General features: G+C 42.9%; 1 protein-coding gene across 1 annotated transcript in view; it reads left to right on the top strand.

Annotated features, from left to right (window-relative positions):
- BRINP1 (BMP/retinoic acid inducible neural specific 1) overlaps window positions 1-20,850 on the top strand; it is a 174,069-nt gene extending 153,219 nt beyond the window's left edge. The window contains exon 8 of the mRNA XM_058523891.1: window positions 19,269-20,850. Within this exon, the coding sequence (XP_058379874.1) occupies window positions 19,269-20,409 (1,141 nt within the window). The 3' untranslated portion in view covers window positions 20,410-20,850. The remainder of the gene's footprint in view (window positions 1-19,268) is intronic.
- The last annotated feature ends 217 nt before the right edge of the window (window positions 20,851-21,067 follow it).

Here is a 21,067-nt window from a genome sequence, read left to right as displayed (position 1 = left end):
CACCTGAGATGGTGTGTCTGGAAGCACTTTGTAAACTCTGAGTGCTTTATGAAAGGGGCCTATGCAAGTGGGGTGAACTTAAAACCAAACTCTTCAGGAAGAGAAAGGGGCTGAGTTTAGGTGCAAAGCAACATTTAATAGTTAACACTTCAAAGGCAATTACCATGCACCAGGCTCTGTCCTATGCACTTTCACTTCATTTAATCATCATGACAATCTTACCTGGTAGCACAACTCATCCCATTTAAAGAATGGGGAAACTAAGGCACAGAGATGTTAACTGACTTGCTGAAGATTATATAGCAGGTAAGAGGCAGGATTCAAACTGAGTCAGAGTCTTTTTCTGTAACCTCTGTGCTATTCCAGGTGTCCCCAAGGCAGATGATCCAGGGTATTCAGATGACTTGCCTAGACTACAAACTGCATTATGGTGGAAATCACCTCTCATTGCAAAGGAGAGAAGGATGGAGGGAGAGAGGGACAGGGAGGGAGGAAAGAAAAGAGGGAAGGAGAATGGAAATAAAGAGGGAGACAGAAAGGGAGGGAGGGAGAGAAGACAAGAAGCACAAAATCAGCATGGGTGATGCTGAATTAAGCTGGCTTCTGTGCAATTCCATAAATGTCTACTAACCACCTGGTCTCCCAGTCCTATGTCAGACACTAGAAGGCATTTAAAGATAGAAGTAACAGAGCCTTTGTCCTCAAAGCATCATTATCTAGCCTTATGGTGTGCTGAAAAGGACTCTGGTTTGTGAACCAGGAGACCAAATTCAAATCCTGGTTCAGCCCATGTGTGCTGGACTAATTCACGATGGGTTTGTAGCAGATACCCCAGAGAACACTGGGTGCAAAAAGATGTGCCTTGCAGGGGCGGGGCGCAGGTTGAGCAGCAAACAGTTTCACTTCACCTTTAACTAGAGCAGCTCTTTGTCCGTTTTCTTTATGGAAATTCTGAATTAAAATCATTTGGGAAAATAAAGTGAATTTTTTTTTATTTTTTGCTGAAACAATTTGAAAATGACTGGGTTCCATTATCTCTGAGGTCCTTCCCAATTCTAGGAGAAATATCACTCACAGAGAACGAGAGAGTAACAGTTCAACTCCAAAATATTGGTATAAGGTCAGTAGTTGAATCCTTGAGCAGTATTGCTTTCAGATGATGCTAATTAGTCCATTTTAATGAGTGGCCTGTAGTTCAAGGTAAGATCTTCTTTTGCCCCAAATTACCATGGTCTTTTAACTAAGTATCCCAGAATCTACTCCAATCACTTTCCAATCGATGTTCCACGAGGCTGCCTGAGTTATTACTTAAGAAGCAAATTCAATCTTATCACATCCCCGCTTAAAACCTTTGGTGACTAATCACTGCTGAGGAGAAAGAGCAAAATCTTAAGATGACCTACAGGTCTGCCATGATCTGGCCCCTGCCTACCTTCTATGCTGTGTTTCACACCTTTTCTTGGCTCTCTCAGCTACAGCCCCACTAATCTCTTTTTAGTTCACTAGGTGTGCATTGCTTCTTCCCACTCCCCAGGCTTCACGCAGGCTGTTCCCTCTACCTGGAATGTGCCTTTCTTTTTCCTTCACTGCAGTAGCCTCTCTGTATCCTTCAGATCTCAGCTCAAAAGCTGTGTTCCTTGCATCGAAAGGCTATGTTAGGATCTGTTTTATACGCTTTCCTAGCAACCTGACTTACCAAAAGAAGCCCAAATCTCAGTTTGCCATTTTACTTCTGTTTATTTATTGACACCTGTCTTTCCCATGAGACCATCAGCTTCATACACTCATCTGGGCCCATGTTCTTTGCCACTTGATCAGCATAACTTCCTAGCGCAGTAATTGGCACACGGTAGCTATTCAAAAAACTTTGTTCAACGAATGGAAAAATAAAGTATTTTCTTCTCAGAATGGGGTCCCAAAGGCATGTTGACACAATCTTTTAAAATTGTGTCTCATTGCCATATAAATAATCGATGGATTTTCCACATACGTTGCATATGTTTAGATCATCTTCCTCATTCACAAGTGAGGAAACTAAGGCCAAAGGGAGTTAAGTGACTTGTTCAAGGTCACTCAGGGAATTTGTGAACAGGCTGTGACTGTAATTCAGGCCCTCAGACTGTGACAGTCCAGGCAATGTGATAAAATGGAAACTGCAGATGGAGAGTGTCTTCAACTGACCTGGATCCAAATCCTGAAAGTATCTCTTGTTAAGTCTGTTACTTTGGGAAATGTACCCTATTGAAAAAAAAGAAGAAGAAAAAATAGACACTTCTCAGAGTCTATTAAATTCAATGAGATGAACTAAAATTCCTAGCACTGAGTAGGTACTTCATGTCAATGTGTTTGAAGTTTCTTCTCTGCATCCCATCACCTGATTTTTTTAGAGGTTATAGCATTGTGAGGCAAAGCAGATCCACGGAACTTTAACTTGTGGGCAGGCAGTATAATGATCAACATTTTCTGGTGACTCTTGGTCTTTGGTTTATTTTTACTTCTCATATTCACATGGCCTTGACCCAGCAGTCCAGGCCTTAGCCAAGCACAATGTAATTATGCATTGTGAGTTGAAAATTACTTGGGGGCATCCCCCTCAGGCTCCAGTCCTGGGGCCATAACTTCTGAACCCATGTTAGCTTTTAACATATTTCCTGCTTCACACAGGGTTTAATTGGTGTCTATGGAAAGATTCTGGCTGCCAAGATAATTGTTATCTCTCTTAGGATGACCCTCAATATCCGCACTGGGTTTGATTCTCCTCTCTGAACCCTATACTTCCTTGCCTCTGGATTTAATCTCCATAGACTCCTGCAGTGGTGCAGAGGGATATGACTTCTTAAATTTTATTGAACTGAAGTCAGTTTCAGTTTATTAGACTGACAGTCCCTGCTCTGCCACTTATTAGATGAGTGACCTCCAAAAATCTCTAAACCTACCTGAGCCCTCTATTTCCTCATCTGTATGATCAGGATAATAAGAATGATCAACCCCATGGAGTTGATGTCCCAGTCAAGTTATACGATATATGTGAAAACTCTTCATAACCTGTAAAGAAATGCACAGATACAATATTATTATAATCAAGAGTCCAGCAGTAGTAGATCCTAGATGTTTGATAAAGACACTGTTTCTCCTTCCAAGAAATGGATGTTTCCATTGCAGAAGATAAAATATGAGCCTAACAAAATGTAATAATATAGTGGAGGCAGTGGAACCTAAGATAGTTAAGACTTCAGACTCTGGAGTGTGACAGGCCAAGGTGTGTGACTGCAATTTTCTAACAATGTAACCTTGGCACTGTATTAAGGTATCTGAGCTTCAGTTTTCTAATTGGTATAGTAGAGATAAAAATAATACATAACTTTGGAAAAATCAATAAAAAAACATATGCCACTTTTAACACATAGTGAGAAGTCAAATCACAAAGCTCCTTATCAGACAAAATTTGAGACCAATAATTCAATTAATTGAAAATGTTAAGTTAAAATAGGGAATCCTCAAATGTATGCATGCTGCACATATATAAACACATTTTATTTTAACTTAAAACATATACTGTATATTTCTTGGCCAGCATTTTGAAATAGGGCCAAAATCTTTTTTGAGAGTGTTGGTACATTCCATTTGACATTTTACTGGCTTTCTTGCATAAATCAGACCCATAATTGTATAATATTTCTGAATTTGATTTATTCAAAGTTGAGTAATAGTTTAAAGACCCTTAAGAAACAATCTAAGTGTTGGTAGATTTTTATGAACCCTCCTAATCTTTTTCAGATACTTCTCCCTTATTTAAATTGATGGCAGTTTTTTCAGAAACTGGTCTTTATAGGATTCCACAGAATTCAAATTAGAAAAAGTTCATATTTCATTGATTTATTTTACTATTAATTCCATGAAATAATAATAGAAAGTACAACTGGCATAAACAGGGTTGGGAACAAACAAGACTGACTTTCAGTAAGTACGTGTTACTCGGAGAGAACAGAAGCGTGTGGGCTTTATGGGAGTGTAACCAACCAGCCATGAGTGTTAAGTGTGCTGTGATCATCACATACACCGCATTTATCTGTTGGAAGGGAGAGTGTCAGTTGTGTGGCAACTCACTTACATGGAGGTCAATTACGTGAGCTTGCCCTGAGACAGAAGCACTTATTCCTAGTAACTTGCCACTATTAGTGGAGCAACTTCCTCAAGGTCATATAGTAAGAAAAAAATGATGAATATAATAGTTAACATATATTGACCATTTATTATGTACCAGGCATACTTTTAAATCCTTTCATATATTTACTCATTTAATCCTTACAGCAACCCCATAAAACAGATTCTATTATGCTTTCCATTTTATAAACATAGAATTTGAATAACAATAAAGGTAAGAAGAGAAATAAATACATTTCCTGCTGGGAAGACTGGAGAATCTCCTTGCCTCTTTGCCTGGATTACTCTATTCATCTTTTAAATTTCAGATCAAACCCCATTTCTTAGAGATGCTTGTCCCGGCATACTGGACCAGTTTGCATTGTCCTACAGTATGTCTTTACCGCATCCTGCATGGTACTTTTTTCTAACACTTGGCGCATTTGCAATTGTGTATTTAATCCCAGACTTCCCCTACTTGACCACAAATTCCATGAGGACAGGGACTCTGTTTTTCTTGCTCAGCAGTGTATCTCCCCCTCCATCCAAAGTGACAGGTAAGGTGCCTGACATCACACAGGATTTTCTGACCTGAAGTGAGGGAGCATTTGAGATAGGAGTTGAGGGATGATGACGCTGTGAACTTGGGGTGGAGAGAATGGTTTTCCATTGAAGAAAACAACATATACTTATGAAGAATTGAATATGAGATTAATTTCATCCAGAAATAGGAAATCAGAAATCAGAGAGAGCACATTAGTCAAGATTGAGTACATGGACTTTGGAACCAGAAAATCTAGTATTAAATCCTGCTGAGCTGTGTGCTCAGTGTCTTCTGGCTCTAAGTGTCCTCATCTGTAAAATGAGGATAATAACAGTACTTTCTCCACAGACTTATTGTGAGGATTACTCAAGATATACATACAGTGTTCTTAGCCTATAGTAAGTGGTGAATAAATATTAGCTCTTACTGTAATTGTTCTTATTGTTACTAAATAAGATCAGACCAGTCTGTTGGGATGAAATTATGGAGGGATTGAATACCTAGCTGTGGAGTTTGTATACTATCCTTTAGGTGATGAGTAGCCATTGGAAAAAAAAAAATGAAGGAATGCTTTTAGAAAACTGTTCTCTGGTAGCCATCTGAAAGATGAACTGGAGAATCAGTGGAACCTCTCTGCTGGGTGTAAAGGGATTCAGTGTTTCTTCCCTATCTTGACATGAGCTTTATCTATGGGTGATGGCAGTGGTTCTCAAACTGGAATATGCACCACAACCACCTGGCTTTTTGAACACACGTTGCTGGGCCTCACCCCCAGGTTTTCTGATTCAGTAGGTCTGGGATGGATACTCACTCCTAGATGATCTGTTGTTGCTGGTCTGGGGAGCACACTCACTTTGGATTAGAAGACTCCCCTCACTGCTATAAATGGTCTCACCTCACTATCGATGCACTTGGCAGAAATCAAGCAAAAACGAGTTCCTGTAAGTGAATCCTATAGGATATTGTGAGGGGGAGGGAGAGAAGGAAGTGATGTCTGTGGTTGAATAAGTTTAAGAAATGTTGAATTAAAAAAAAAAACAAAGTAGAGGAGGGGTTGTGTGCATATTTTTTCAAACTTATTTGGCCATAGAACCCTTCTTCTGGAAGTTTTTCAAGAGACTAGGTTCCTCAGTACACAGCCTTGAAAAAAAGTGATTTATGCCAGATTAAGAGGCAGTGACCCAGATTATTTGGTGTGGTACCACAGTTTGTGATTTCCCTTCCTGTCAATAAAGATCCTTATCCTTCAGCTAGTCTTTTTTGAGTTGAGTTTCGAATACCTTCTGCTTAAGCAGATGCTAATGGCTTTGTATCCCAGCAGGTACCACTCCTGCTAAGAGGGGGCTAACCAGCACCAGCGGCAGCCAAAGTAACAGCAGGAAGGTACTCAGTTTCTGGGATAATTAGGGAATAGATTTACTCCGTTTGGTTTAGGGACATTCCTAACCTTAAAAAGTAAACTATTACCAAGAGAAATACCTCATACACAGGTTATCTTCAAGTTTGAAAAGGGCTTTCACACCAGTGATCTTATGATCCTTATAATAACCTGTGGTGGAGCTAGAGCAAGGATTAGTCTCCCCCTTTACAGGTGAAAAAACTAAGGCTCACAGAAATTAATGACTGACCCAACATTATGAAATAATACTCCTTCTGCTGCTGCCATCCTACATAGGCATAGCCCTTTGTTCTTGTCAAAGAATATTTACCTTAACATTTATAGTGAATCTTCATTCATTCATCCATTCAACAAATATTTAATGAATGCCCACTAAGTGCCAGGAATTATGCAAGGGGTAGTGGTCGAGTGGTGAACAAGACAAGGGCTATCTCTGTTCACAAAGAGCTTGAGACTTAGCAGATAAAATAAAACTGGCACAGGACTGGTTCAGCTTTACTTTAGGAATCCAAGGCTCAGGAAGGGTAAATGATCTAGAATTATGAAATCATAAAATGTCATATCTGTCAGGGAACTTAAAAGATCATCTAATCTATTCCTCTCATTTTATTAAAGAGTAAACTGAAACAGAGTGGAGAAGTGTCTTGGTAGAGTAACTGTATTAGTTTTGTATTGCTTTGTAACAAATTACCACAAATTTAGAGGCTTAAAGTAATGCACATTTATTATTCCACAGTTTCCATGGGTCAGGAGTCTGGGAATGGTATAGCTGGATCTTCTGCTTACATTTCACAGGCTGAAATCAAAACATGGAGGTTCTGGGGAAGTACCCACATCCAAGCTCATTCAGGTTGCTGGCAGAATTCAGTTCTTTGTGTTTGTAGGACTGAGGTCACCTTTTCCTTGCTGGCTATTGGCCAGGGTTTGCTCTTAGCTCCTTAAGGCCATTCTCCACTCCTTACACATGGACGCCTCCATTTTTAAGGGAACAAAGGTGTGGTGAGACCTTTTCATGCCTCAGATCTCTCAGAGTTCTCTTTCTGCCCACAGCCAGAGAAAATTCTGTGCTTTTAAAGGAGGACATCTGATTAGATTAGGTCTACCTAAATTATCTCCCTGTCTTTAGGTCAACTGTGCCCATATAAGAGAACAGATATCTTATCATATTCACAAGCATCTGGGGATGAGATCCTGGAATCTTGGGAAGGGAGGGGGCATTTTTAGAATTCTACCTAATACAGTAACATAGCTTAGTAGTAATGGAATGGGGAAGATATCCTGAGTTCTCTTTGGGGTTCATGATATACAGTAGTTTGAATATCTATTGCTGTATAATGAATTGACACAAACTTAGGGGCTTAAAAGCACCAATCAGTATATTATGCTCATGAACTACAGGTCAGGAATTTGTGCCTGGATTGGCTAGGCAATTCTGTTCTATGAAGAGTTGACTTGAAGTTCTCACTGGTATTTAGCTGGCAGCTGGGCTGGGCTGGAGGTCCCAAGAAAGCTTTACTCACATGTCTGGTGTCTTAGCAGAGACAGCCAGGAGGCTGGGCTCAGCTAGGCAGCTCTCCCTCTCCAGGGTCTCTCCAGCAGGTTGGTCAGTTTGCTTGTAAGTGGTCTCAGAGCTCCAAGAGGGAGTTTTGCAAGAGACAGGAGATGGAAACTGCTAGTCTCTTGAGATCTGAGTCCATAAACTACATGAATCACTTCTGCCTTATCGTATTGGTCAAAGGAGTAGTAGAATCTGCCCAGATTCAAGGGGAGGGAACATCGATGTCCTGTCTATGGGAGGAGCGTAAAAAGATCCGTGGCCACCTGCCATACATAGTGGATTTGTCATTTGTTTATTTTTCCAGCGTAATACATTTTAGTCTAGAGGGGAGTGCACACTTCAGAGACCTTGTGAAGAAACACTTTGTAATACAAAATTGCCCTGTTAATTAAGATTGCTGTTTAGTGGATTTATCTTAAGGTTTACACTCCTTGCTAAACGCTTCAACCTGGGTGCATATTTTGTTGTTGTTGTTTTGTTTTCTTGGAAGCTGGTTAAAGGGAGAGAATGTTCTATAACATTATTTTATTATGTGGGGGGTATATGTATAGTGTGGGTACCAGAAGTGAGAAGGAAGATTCCGCCAGTTGCTAAGTATTCCAATTATGGAATAATTCCAAGTATGTGTTCCAAAACCAGGGAAATAACTACAGGAAATGTCCACTGGACCCACTGTGAGACAGACCCAAGCTAAGACTCCATTGATTACCTGACTTCCGTAAACACCTATTCTGACTAGCGGACCACAGTGACATTTTGTGTCTCCTGGAATTAGTATCAGTTCAGAGCCAGTGTCCGGTAATCCTTGTAAAGTGTGAATATTTTTTTTCCCCAATGCACCGTCACCCAGGTCAACTGCTGTCGGTCCCTTTGGGAGATACTGGGGGAAAAATGAGTCGTATATATTTGTGGCAGTGTGCGGGGTCCTTCTTCAAGGGGAAGGTTCTGGTTCTAGGCTTCCAGAGACCACTTGTGTGACCTCAAGAAAATCACATAACCTCTCTGGGCTCTGTTTCCTGTGGACCAGGCCTTGTCTAAGCATCATTCAGCTCTAGGATTCTGGAAATCTGCCACTCTAAACCCACAGACAGCTCCCTCCTGGAGTAAAGTGCTACTTTGATAGTCCCTGACTTACTGATTTTTGTTTGTGTATGTGTATATAGTGGGGGGGGGGGAGCAATTTGGTGACAAAGACCTATTCTGAGTGTGTATCAAACTGTCCTATTAAAGAAGAGATACAAGCTCACAAATAACCCCAGGCTAGCTTGGGGCAGCTGGCTGTCAGTCACAGAAGCCTACAACTACCCTCTCAAACATGGGGCAATGAAGCTTTTAACTAAGAATATCTTTGGCACTTCTTTTATATTTATGGGGCTAAAAAGAAGGCAATCAGTGAGGCTGAACCTCACAGCAACCCAAGGGTGCACAATCTGGGTGAGGAACAGGGAGATATGTGCCGGCACCTGAGCTTCACCAGGAGCGATGTGCAGGGTTTGTTCAACCCAACCCTACTAGGCATACCTCCATGGCCATCCCTGTTTGTCATTCTGCATTTGTAACAAGTAGGACAGTTGACTCACTCAGCTGATGTCAGGCAAGAGAATAAGCATCTCCAGACCCTTTTTGTTGTTTTTAGTTTTTTTTATTTCTTCCCTGGGGCTCAGAAGTGGCTTCCTGTTCGGAAAAGAATCTAGATGCTCAGAGGATTGAGTCGGAAATAGAACTAAGTTGTTACAATTTGCGTGGAAAGTTCTTTCTTATTCCCCTTCGAGGCCACTTCCCAATTCTCTTCCCCACCTCCACCTCCAAGTCAGCCAACAAACTCACATGTGGGTAAGTCATAATCCTAGTGATGTGACAACTCACTGTGACCTTCAGTAAGTCACATCTCCTTTCTGAGCCTAGTTTTCCATATCGTTAAAATGAGATTCATGATACCCTCTCAACTCCACCTATGACACAGACAAGTTGTGAAGATCAAAATTAGAGAACCAAACAGAAGAGCTTTATAAAGTTTAAAAGTGATATAAAAATGTAAAGCATTGCTGTCTTCACAGTATTTTCCTGGTTGTTTTAAAGGACAACTGTTTTTGTAAATGTTTGATGGAAGTACTACAGATATATAGAAGGTGAAAATATCCTAAATGTACAGCCAGATGAATTTTCACAAAATGAATTCACACATGTAACCAGCAGCACCCAGATCAAAAAATACGGCATGATCAGCACTGCAGAAACCCCCCTGGTGTCCTCTGCTGGGCAGTACCAGCCTTCTCTCTGAGGGAATTACTTCTTTTGTTGCTACATGCTACTGTAGCTCAGTTTTGCCTCTTTTTATAGCGTGGACTCTTTTGTGCCTGGCTTCTTTCACCTTTTCATTTTTCTATGAGATTCCTCCACGTTGTTTTGTGTAGTTTCGGCTCATTCATTCTCAAGAGTATTCTATTGTGTTTGTAGAAGTCTACTCTACTGCTGATGGTCATTTGCATAGTCTCCAGGTTGGGGCTACGATGAATAGTGCTGCCGTCTTACACATGTCTTTCGGTGAACTTCTATATGCATTTGTGTGTGTGTGTGTGAGGAAGATCAGCCCTGAGCTAACATCCATGCCAATCCTCCTCTTTTTGCCGAAGAAGACTGGCCCCGGGCTAACATCCGTGCCCATCTTCCTCCACTTTATGTGGGACGCTGCCACAGCGTGGCCTGACAAGCGGTGCGTCGGTGCGTGCCTGGGATCCGAACCCGGGCTGCCAGCAGTGGAGCGTGCGCACTTAACCCCTATGCCACGGGGCCGGCCCCCTCTATATGCATGTTTGCTGGGTATGTATTAGAGTGGAATTGTTGGGACATAGGGTATTCATTTGTTCAGCTTTATAGATAATTCAGTAGATACCTCCAGTTTTCCAAATTTGCTAACCAATATCTTTATTGCCAGTAGCATAGGGGACGTTCAATTGCTCCACATCCTTGCCCACACTTGGTTTCCCTGTATTTTTTATTTTTTTTAATTTTTATTTTTCTTTGTGAGGAAGATTAGCCCTGAGCTAACATCTGTTGCCAATCCTCCTCTTTTTGCTGAAGAAGAGTAGCCTTAGGGTAACATCCGTGCCCATCTTCCTCTATTTTATGTGGGACGCCGCTACAGTATGGCTTGACAAGCAGTGCATCGGTGCATGCCTGGGATCCAAACCTGGGAACCCCGGGCCACTGAAGCAGAGTGTGCACACTTAACCGCTGCGCCACTGGGTGGGCCACCTGTCTTTTTTATTTTTAATTTTATTTTAGCTAGCCTGCTGCAGTAGGATCTCACTGCAATTTTAATTCGCATTGTCCTGATGACTAATGAAGTGGAGTTTCATGTGCTTATCGGCCTTTTGAATACCTTTTTTTATGAAGTGCCTTTTCATATCATTTGCCTATTTTCCCTTTTGGTTGTCTGAATTTTTCTTAGCGATTTGTAGTTCTTTTCTTTTTTCCTGGGACAAATCATATTTATTAACAGTTGTAAGAACTTCTCAAGAAAAATAAAAATTGTGATACTAATTGCATCTATTCACGTTTAAAGAGACCCAGGAAGGAGTGGCAAACATCAGGCAGCATGAAATGTCTTTGACTAGTCTAGCACGCAGACAGTGTAGGGGTTATTTATGTACAGATCTTCCTCAACCTCCAATGGGGTTATGTCCTGATAAACTTATCATAAGTTGAAAATACTGTAAGTCAAAAATGCATTTAATATACCTAACCTATGGAACATCATAGCTTAGCCTCGCCTACCTTAATTGTGCTCAGAATACATTAGCCTACAGTTGGGCAAAATTATCTAACACAAAGCCTATTTTATAAGGAAATGTTGAATATCTCATGTAATTTATTGAATACTGTACTGAAAGCGTAAACAGAATGGATGTCTGAGTACAGAATGGTTGTCAGTGTATTGGTTGTTTACCCTGGCGACCGCGTGGCTGACTGGGAGCTGTGGCTCGCTGCCGCTGCCCAGCATCACGGGAGACGTTTGCACTGCATATCACAAGCCAGGGAAAAGGTCAAAATTCAAAATTTGAATGGTTTCCACTGAATGCCTATGGCTTGCGCACCATGGGAAAGTCAAAAAATCATTGAGTTGAACTATCGTAAGTTGGGGGACCCTCTGCATTATAAATACAATCTTTGATTAGCTAGAGGTATTGAAAATATATTTTCTAACTAATGGTTGTCTTTTCACTCTTTGAACGCATCTTTTGATGCACATGTTTTAATCTTAATATACCCCTATTAATCAATTTTTTCCTTTATGGTGAGGTGTTTCAAGAAATCTTTGCCTCCAATATCAAAATGATGCTCCTCTATGTTTTCTTCTAAAGGCTGTTTTGTTGATGTTTGTATTGTTATCACTATTTAACTTTTCACATTTGGATCTATAATCCATCTGTTAATGATTTTGGGATACAGAAGAAATTAAGCATCAGGAAGAGGTTTTGTTGTTATTGCTGTTTTAATATCAATATTCAACTGACCCAACAACATTGATTAAATTCTTTCCCTAGATTTTTAAATCTATAATTACTTATTTCAAAGGGACCATTTTCTATGTGAGCTCAAGAGGAACACAATAGTTTGTTTTCATGAGAGACAGTGTGTACCTATGATATGTCGGAACCTTTATATACCTTATCTCATCTGATCCTCAAAACAACCCTACAAAGTACTGTATTATTATTCTATTCTGTAGTTGAGAAAACTGAAGCTTAGAAAGGACAAGCAATTAGCTCAAGGTTAAGTAATGAATAGGAGAGCTATGATTCAAAACCCAATCCTTTCTGACTCCAAAGCCCACGTCTAGCTCTTTCTTCAAGCATCATGGTGACAGCATTCATTAGAACTGTGGAGGATGAGTAACCAGTGAGACTAGGAGATTAAGCTATAATCAACCGGGCTGTTCTAGTAACCGAGAGGAATATTTTTACCTGGAACGTTTATAAAACACAGTTATTCTTTGCCCTCAGTAACAATAATGGTTAATATGGTCAGTCATAAGTTCCTTTCTCTGCAAACCTCCCAGGAGCTTTGCATATTCAATTCTACTTCTGAAGACAAAGCGTAACGTAGGTATTACCTTCCCCATTTGACAGATAAGAAAACTGAGATCAAAGAGGTGAAGTGACTTATTCAAGGTCAAATATCAAGGTCAAATATCCAAGCTCAAATAGTGGTAGAGCGGGGTTCAGTATTTACTTAACTGACTCCCACATCTATGGTTACCCCATTTCACTGCCCAAATCATTGGTCTAGATGACCGTTATTGTACTTCAGGGTTAAGACCATTAGACCCGATTAGCCCCTTCTTCCTTTCTAGCATTTTGGTCTGAGTTTCTCATTCTCCTGTCTAACTGCTACCCAGGAAGGAAAAACCACTCTTGCAGCCCTCCCCCTGGAAGCTTCTTGCTGCCTTTAGCCTTTTTGTCTTCTTTAAAGAGGCTTCTGGATACTTCCTTCACTTGCCTCCAGCACATCCATGCCCCAAAGCAAAATGCTGAATTTGAATATGTAGCTGATGTTGCTTGTCACCTCCTTCCAGACACAGAGCTGTGTAATTGCAAAAATTGTTTCCTAATCCTTCCCAATTAAGCTCCTGACAACCTAAGTTTAAAGACTCCATTGGAGTCTCCATTTACATTGCCGTTCTCCCCATTCCTCCTACCGTCTACCTCTGCTCACTGCAAATAAGACCTATTGCCTTCACGCCACAATTCCAAACTAGAAAGCATCTTCATTATGGCAAGGGACCACAAAATTCTTCTTTTCGTCTTTTCTTCCTTATTACTGTAAGCCATTCAATGAGGCTCTGACATCATGTGAAAAACGGAGAGAAGAGGGGAAAACAGGTTATTAATGCAATGATAGAAACTCAGAGAGAGGAATGATTAAAAGCTACATATTTATCTGGGAAAAATGATGAACACAGAGTGGGCCTGATGGCCGGTTATAATTCACACTAGCATATCTATTAACCAAGGTTTCTTTCAGTTGAGTCCCAAGCATCCTGACACCATTGATGTATTCATCTTTTATCACACCATTCCTTTAACACATGCGCGCGTGCGCGCGCGCGCACACACACACAGAGTCATACATAGCACAACCAAAAAACCTAAAAACAACTGTTTGTCTTCCCAGTCTAGTCTATGGTCTACAGAGTGTGTGTGGAGTCTCATGGAATTTCTCAGACATCCATTACAGTGTCAAAGAAATGCCAGGGAAGAAACACAGGGCATAAATAAGAGAATAATTCAGAACTCCAATTTCATTTTTTTTTCCATTTCCTCTTCACTTTTAAATAAACACTCCTGGTAGGGAAGTGGGAGTTATGGATTAGAGTTTTCTATTTTAGCCTAGATCTGCTTCCCCCACACCCTCTCTCTTTGGCACTCGATTTGTATGATCTCCCCTAAAATGCCACTGGCCTGGCACTGCAGTCCTGTCTTAGGCAAAACCTCCAATTAAAATCAGCAGGGAGTTTGCTTGAATTAGGAATCCCAGCCTGGGCTCCCCACCATGGTGGTTCTGAAAGGGAGATGTGGCCTTTGAACGCACTGGTGGGAAGCCCTGGGTGGTATCACCTCTGTCCTCCAAATGACAAGTGACTCCACGCTGTGTCACTAGGAGACCTGTCAGGTCACCAGAAAATCCTGGCTGAGGCAAAAACAGAGCCTGCTGGGGGGCAGTGGTGGTGTCTCCATGGCCCAGAGCCTAGCTTCTCCTCCAGTCTGGGTTTCAGAAGGTAGGGAAAGTACAGGAAGGGAATTGAGGGCAGACTGGGTTTGCATCCAGAAATCCCGAGCTCTGGTCCACTATGTCCATATTGTGTGACCATGGGAAAGTCACAGTCCCTTTCTGGCCTTCACTGCCCTCTCAGTAGAATGGAAATCACAAGGGAGTCCTATCTTATGGGGTTGATGTCAGGATAAAGGATACCTGCCACGGTGTAGAAAGCACTCAATAAACATCGATCCTCTACTTAAGCAACTAAGTCTAAACGTTCGGGTCTAAACATGAGGGAGATGGGGTGAACACCTCCAAGGCTTCTTCTTGAAGGTTTTCTGCATCTATGGTCCAAGCTGCTCCATGTGGAGCCTCTGTGGGTGCTTACCAATCAGGCTCCAGGGTTTGCCAGATTTAGAAATAAAAATGCATCTTCCTGCCCTCCTTTCCTTCCTCCTTTCTTCCCTCTCTTCAGCACCCCCATCAGAATGAATTGAAATCCCATCCAATAGAAAGTGCAGATTTGGATATATTGGAGTTCATCTTTGGCTGCAAACAGAAGATGCTTTGGATCCCCAGAGATAGAGAAAAGCGCTTTAAAACTTGGTCCTCCCTGCCTCCCACTGACTGCCTTGTAGTGGGGCTGTGTCAGCCCTTGGTGAGACACCCCTCCCCTCTGGAGCTGGCCTATTAAGCCACTCCTCTGTTGCCAGGGTTGAGGCAGGCTGTCACTAGCCTGGGAAATGGTATTTATAGATCGCAGTCTCTCCTACCCCTGGTCCCCAGCCTCTCCCTGATCACTTGTCGGTGAGCTCCAATTATCTGTGAATGGGGGAGAGGGATCCTGAGGAAGCGAAGCGAGAGGAAGCGAGAAATGTGATAATAGGCCCTTTACATGCTCAAACTTTCAGTATTTTTCCATTATTTCAATTTATTTCTCTTCTTGTGGCCTGCTTCCTTTCTCTTGCTTGCCTCATTGTTAGAATTTTACATTATGGTACATAGCAGAAAGTGCACCAATGCTGGAGTTAGAGAGCCTGGTATCTGTGGAGTAACTTCATGATCTCAGACAGGTTATCTCACTTCTCAAGGTCCCGTTATCTTCATCTGTAATGCAGATGGTTATACATGCTGCTCAGGGAGATCCTCCAGCACAATGCCTGGTATACAGTGAGTGCTCAATAGTTGCAAGCCACGGATTCCCTTGGCTGGTTTAGGGGGCTGTCTGCCATTGAACACGGCAGGGTTTCTGAGTATCAGTGATGACTCCCCAGACCACTGGCTGGAGATGAAGAAGGTGTAGGAGATTGATCTGATTGAGGCTGATTCCTCATTATTGGAAGTTGCTTGTGTTAAGAACAAACACACAAAAAAATGGAATGAGCTTGTTTGTCTGCTTTCACTCTTCTCCTCAAAATGAAGATTAAAAAGCAAAGGAAAGTACACTGACCTTGGGAATCAGGACTCACTAGTAACAGTGCTTCTCATCTCTGACCTTCCCCCCCACCCTCCTGCCTCTTCTGAAAAAGGTGACTTGCTTTCACATGGCCCATCCAGCATCCACATTCCCTGAATCAGTGAGTTATGACAAATGGAGGTGTGGATGAATTTCTTCATTTCTTTCCTACTCACTCTAATTTCATTCCATCACATTCTCCCTCTCCAGTTGCTTCCTGCTACATCGCCCCTGTCTGCTCCTCTAGGTCAGGCTCCATCGCTTCCCCCACCATCTCCAACACCAAGGTCGTTTCTCCTCTTTATCACGCTTCCCCATGATCTACCTCTCTCCTCCATTCTCTCTTTCCTCTTCCCCTGGGCCTCGTGCTCCCTGTCACCCCTCCCTGCACGCAGCCTAGTCCTAAGTCCTCTCGCTGTATCATTAATGCCTTCTTTGATACAGCCCACAACCTCATGATTATTCTGAGGTCAGGAGATGCAGGTGCCACGCAGCTCGCTAATGCGCCTCAGAGGGCCTCTGTCCCCAATCCCTCCTGCTCGACAGGGCTGGAATCCTAATTTGCCACTAGCCCCTTTGCTTGTTGCAGCATCACCGGGAACTTTCATCTTTTTGTTCCCCCCACTGAGGAGTCTGAGAGTTCAGCCACAATGAGGCATTGATTCAAGGAGTGGGGGCTGCGGTCCTGACAAAGGGTCCCAATGATGAGACACGAGAAAGGGGGCGCTCTACGGGGTTATAGAATGCCTTGCAGATGGGAACAGAGGAGCTCTAAATGGGGTACTGTCCTGTCACTTGGAGAGGGAGTGACAGGGGCAAGTGTGGGCCATTTGAAAGAGGCATTTTGAAATGACGCTCTCGTCAGATGGAACCTCGCAATCAGAGACGTGTGGCGGGCCCCTGCGGCTCACAAAAATATCAGATGACTCATAGCCAATATTCAGTCAATGTTCTGGTTTGGGAGGTGGGAGCTGCATAGCTCATTGTTATTCCAGCTATGTTGCCTGAAGGCTGGGCCTGCTGCTGTTCTCCAGGCCGTAATAGGATTGGTCTCAGGAAGCAGAGACTGGGGAGGCCTGGAGCCGTGTGGGTAGACGGTATCGAAAACTAATGCTGCAGTCCAGAGGAAAGAGGAGAAGCTGAATGTTTTTAATGAACTATAAGAATAAAAATATTAATTTTGTCCGTTCATTCATTCAGCCAACATTCCTTCATTTGGCAAACATCTACACAGAGCCAGGCTCTGGGCTAGATGTTCAGGGAAGGAAGGATCTCCCCTCTCAAGCCTTAGAGCCTGCAGGGAAAACTGACAAGGAAGCCAGGGGTTTCAATACAGTATTTTGAATGTTGTGAGGGAGGTGTTATTGCCAGAGGTGGGATGGTTCTGTGGATTTAAGAAGCAGAGCAGTTTCAAGGAGCACACTAATTATTCCCCCATTTTTTCTCAGCTGATAAGCAACTCATTGAAAGCAAAGCATTCTGGGAAGCCATTTCAACAGTATCCATTTTCAAATGTCCCATATAACAAAATGGTTTCCCTCAAACTCCAGAGAGATAGTGAAATCCCTGAGAGTGTCTCAATACCTTCAAAGGAATAGCTTATTCTCTGGGATAAGAGGACTTATTATTATTACCTGTTTAATAATTGGTCTCTGCCAGACTCTGTGTTAAATGCTTTAAATATATTATGTCACTCAATCCTCTCACTCGCCGCACAAGATGGGCTTTATTATTCTCATTTTAGATATGAATACCGAGGCTTAAAGACACGAAGTGACTTGTTCCCGGTTATGGAAATGAGCTTTGAACTCAGTTCTGCTTGGGCCAACACACATACTTTTCCTCATTAGGCTCTACTGCCTTTCTCATGGCTCTTGGGTTTGGCGATTATGGTTCAGCAGTGGGAACGATAGCATAGATGGATTGCTAACGCTTCCTACCACAGGCAGTAGGATGCAAATGTTCCTCTGTTTCCAGCTTCCCAAAATGAGGATCATGAACCACTGCTACCATCATCATCACATCAGCATTACCACAGCACATCACAGCCTTAAGAAAGGCTTCCTTGACTGTTGCTTGACATATAAGGAACAAAGTCAAAGCTGTGAGCCAGGAGACTTCTCCACTCACTGACTGTGTGACATCGAGTCCCTCATTTCATTTCACCTCCGAGCTTCCACTGCCATGTCTATAAAATGGAGCTGAGAGTCCCTTTGCAGGAATAACAAGAGCTAACTTTTATTGAGCCCTTAAGACCTGCCAAGTTTGGGGCTAAGCCTTCACATAAAAATTCATGTAATCCTCACATCAGCCCTGTGTGGTAAGAATGATTTGGAAGGTGAAGGAAACTACTCAGCATTACCTCAGCTCCTATGTGGAGGAGCCAGGATTTTATGCAATCTCTGACTGACCTCAATCCCAAGCTATTTTCAGGGTGTTGTTGTGAGGCTCAAGTGGCAAAATGGGAGTGAATGTGCCCTGTGCAGGGTAAAAAAGTGCTAGACACATGTAAGGAATTATTCGTAGAATGGAAGACAGCCAAGAGGTGACTTGCACAGAAACGAGGAAAGATGAGAGGCCGCTAAGCTGACTCCCTTACATATTTTTACCTATTCTTCTGTTGCTTCTTATTTGATCCAGTATCTGTCTTCATTGGACTGTTTCACTGGCTGGAATCTTGGGACAGGCTTGGGTATGGTTCATAAATGTGTTGAGGGGCAGTGAGGAGGGGGACCTAGAGACATGTGCTGCAACGGAAATTCCACTAAATTGAGAGTTGGGAGCTCTGGAAAAATGGAGGAAAGAACATCTTTCGTATGTGTTTTGAAAAGCCACTGTAAGGATCATGTAAGATTTTCAATATGGAAGTACTACATGATCTCTGGAGTAATATAAAATATAATTTGTTTTTGTTGAAGTTGTTGGATATTGTATAACCTCATGGGAGGAATCTGTGAAGGAGTTTGAAACATCTGATGCAGGTTAAAAGAAATGACCCCTAAGTTCTCTACTGCTGATTTTTTTACAATGTGTTGTCATCCAGCAGGGGTGTTTGAGTTTAGACATTTTAATTTCTTGAATCAAACTTCTTTGGGGCTAATGTATAATGGAACCATAGAGCTGGAAGGACCTCAAACAACAGTTACTCCATCCAACGCCCTCACCTTACAAATGAGGACATTGAACATTAGAAGCGAAAAACACAATGTCATACAGCTGGTCTGTGACATTACAAGGCACTACAATGTAGTTCTTGTAATTTATGTTCAATGCCCTTCTTATTATAACTGTTCTACCCAGTCCTTTCATTCATTAGGGAGCTCCAATTTGCATGATCAGTTGGATAATCCTAACTCACAGCCCACCCATGGTGGTTAACATTCTCCATTTTCCCTCTATCCCCCAGGACAATTCAGCAGTGGCTTGCAAGGGTCCAGTCGCTGCTCTACTGCAATGAGAATGGGTTTTGGGGAACCTTCCTGGAAAGCCAGAGGAGCTGCGTGTGCCACGGGAGCACCACGCTGTGCCAGCGCCCCATCCCCTGCATCATAGGAGGGAACAACAGCTGTGCCATGTGCAGCCTGGCCAACATCTCGCTCTGCGGCTCCTGCAACAAGGGCTACAAGCTGTACCGAGGCCGCTGCGAACCACAGAACGTGGACTCGGAGCGGAGCGAGCAGTTCATCAGCTTCGAGACCGACCTGGATTTCCAGGACCTGGAGCTGAAGTACCTGTTGCAGAAGATGGACTCGCGCCTCTACGTCCACACCACCTTCATCAGCAACGAGATCCGCCTCGACACCTTCTTCGACCCCCGGTGGCGCAAGCGCATGTCTCTCACTCTCAAGAGCAACAAGAACCGCATGGACTTCATCCACATGGTGATCGGCATGTCCATGCGCATCTGCCAGATGCGCAACAGCAGCCTGGACCCCATGTTCTTTGTCTATGTCAACCCCTTCAGCGGGAGCCACTCGGAGGGCTGGAACATGCCCTTTGGGGAATTTGGCTACCCGCGTTGGGAGAAGGTCCGTCTCCAAAACAGCCAGTGCTACAACTGGACTCTCTTGCTGGGCAATCGGTGGAAAACGTTTTTCGAGACGGTCCACATCTACCTGCGTAGTCGGACTCGGCTACCTACCCTACTGCGTAATGAGACTGGCCAGGGCCCGGTGGACCTGTCAGATCCCTCCAAGAGGCAGTTCTACATCAAGATCTCGGATGTGCAGGTGTTTGGGTACAGCCTGAGGTTCAACGCTGACCTCCTGCGCAGCGCGGTGCAGCAGGTCAACCAGTCCTACACGCAAGGCGGCCAGTTCTATTCCTCTTCGTCCGTGATGCTCCTCTTGTTGGATATTCGGGACCGAATTAACCGCCTGGCCCCTCCTGTGGCCCCGGGGAAGCCCCAGCTGGACTTGTTCTCGTGTATGCTGAAACACCGCCTGAAACTGACCAACAGCGAGATCATCAGGGTGAACCACGCCTTGGATCTCTACAACACAGAGATCCTCAAACAGTCGGACCAGATGACAGCCAAACTCTGTTAACCTGGGCCTCCTTGCCATGGACTTTCCCTTTTGTTGTACAAACAGAACAGAAAAAAGCAAAGCAAAACAAAACAAACACAAATTTGTAAAATGTAATTAATATTCAAAGAAAAGGAGGAAAATCTTCGCTCGTTGGAAACTAAAACGTTCTAGCAACTGTATAAAACCGTTGGGCATGTTTGTTATTCTATACTCTGTCATGAAGAAGGGTCTCAGCCTTTTGAGGAGTTTGGAGGGAGTTGTTTCTTAGGCCTCAGGTGCTGTATTGAGGGGGGAGAAGGGAGAGAGCATATGCAATGAGTTGTAAAGATCTCTGCTGTGCAGGTGCTAAGATTAAACACTAAAAAGAAAGAGAGATATATGTAATGTACTACCCACACTGCCATTTTTCCTTGTGGGAGGAAATGGACATAGATAAAGAAGATATTTCTTCGGTTATGATTTCTTCCCTCTTTATGCTTAATTCTTTGTGGTTCTTTTGACTCATTCGCACACAAGGGTGGGGATACAATGACGGTGCTTTCTTATCCATACAGCTTCTTTCATTCCGAGTAAACTGGAGCTAATTAAAGCTGGACAACAGGTGGGATTGGGGGGAGGGGGAGGCATTCACGTAATCACAGGGTGTTAAAACATTAAGGAACCTTGATTTAGTTTG

The sequence above is a fragment of the Diceros bicornis genome, chromosome 28 (genome assembly GCF_020826845.1).
Source record: "Diceros bicornis minor isolate mBicDic1 chromosome 28, mDicBic1.mat.cur, whole genome shotgun sequence".
Taxonomy (NCBI): Eukaryota; Metazoa; Chordata; class Mammalia; order Perissodactyla; family Rhinocerotidae; genus Diceros; species Diceros bicornis.
Note: the sequence above shows the minus strand (reverse complement) of the source record. Positions and strands in the feature narration are given on the sequence as shown.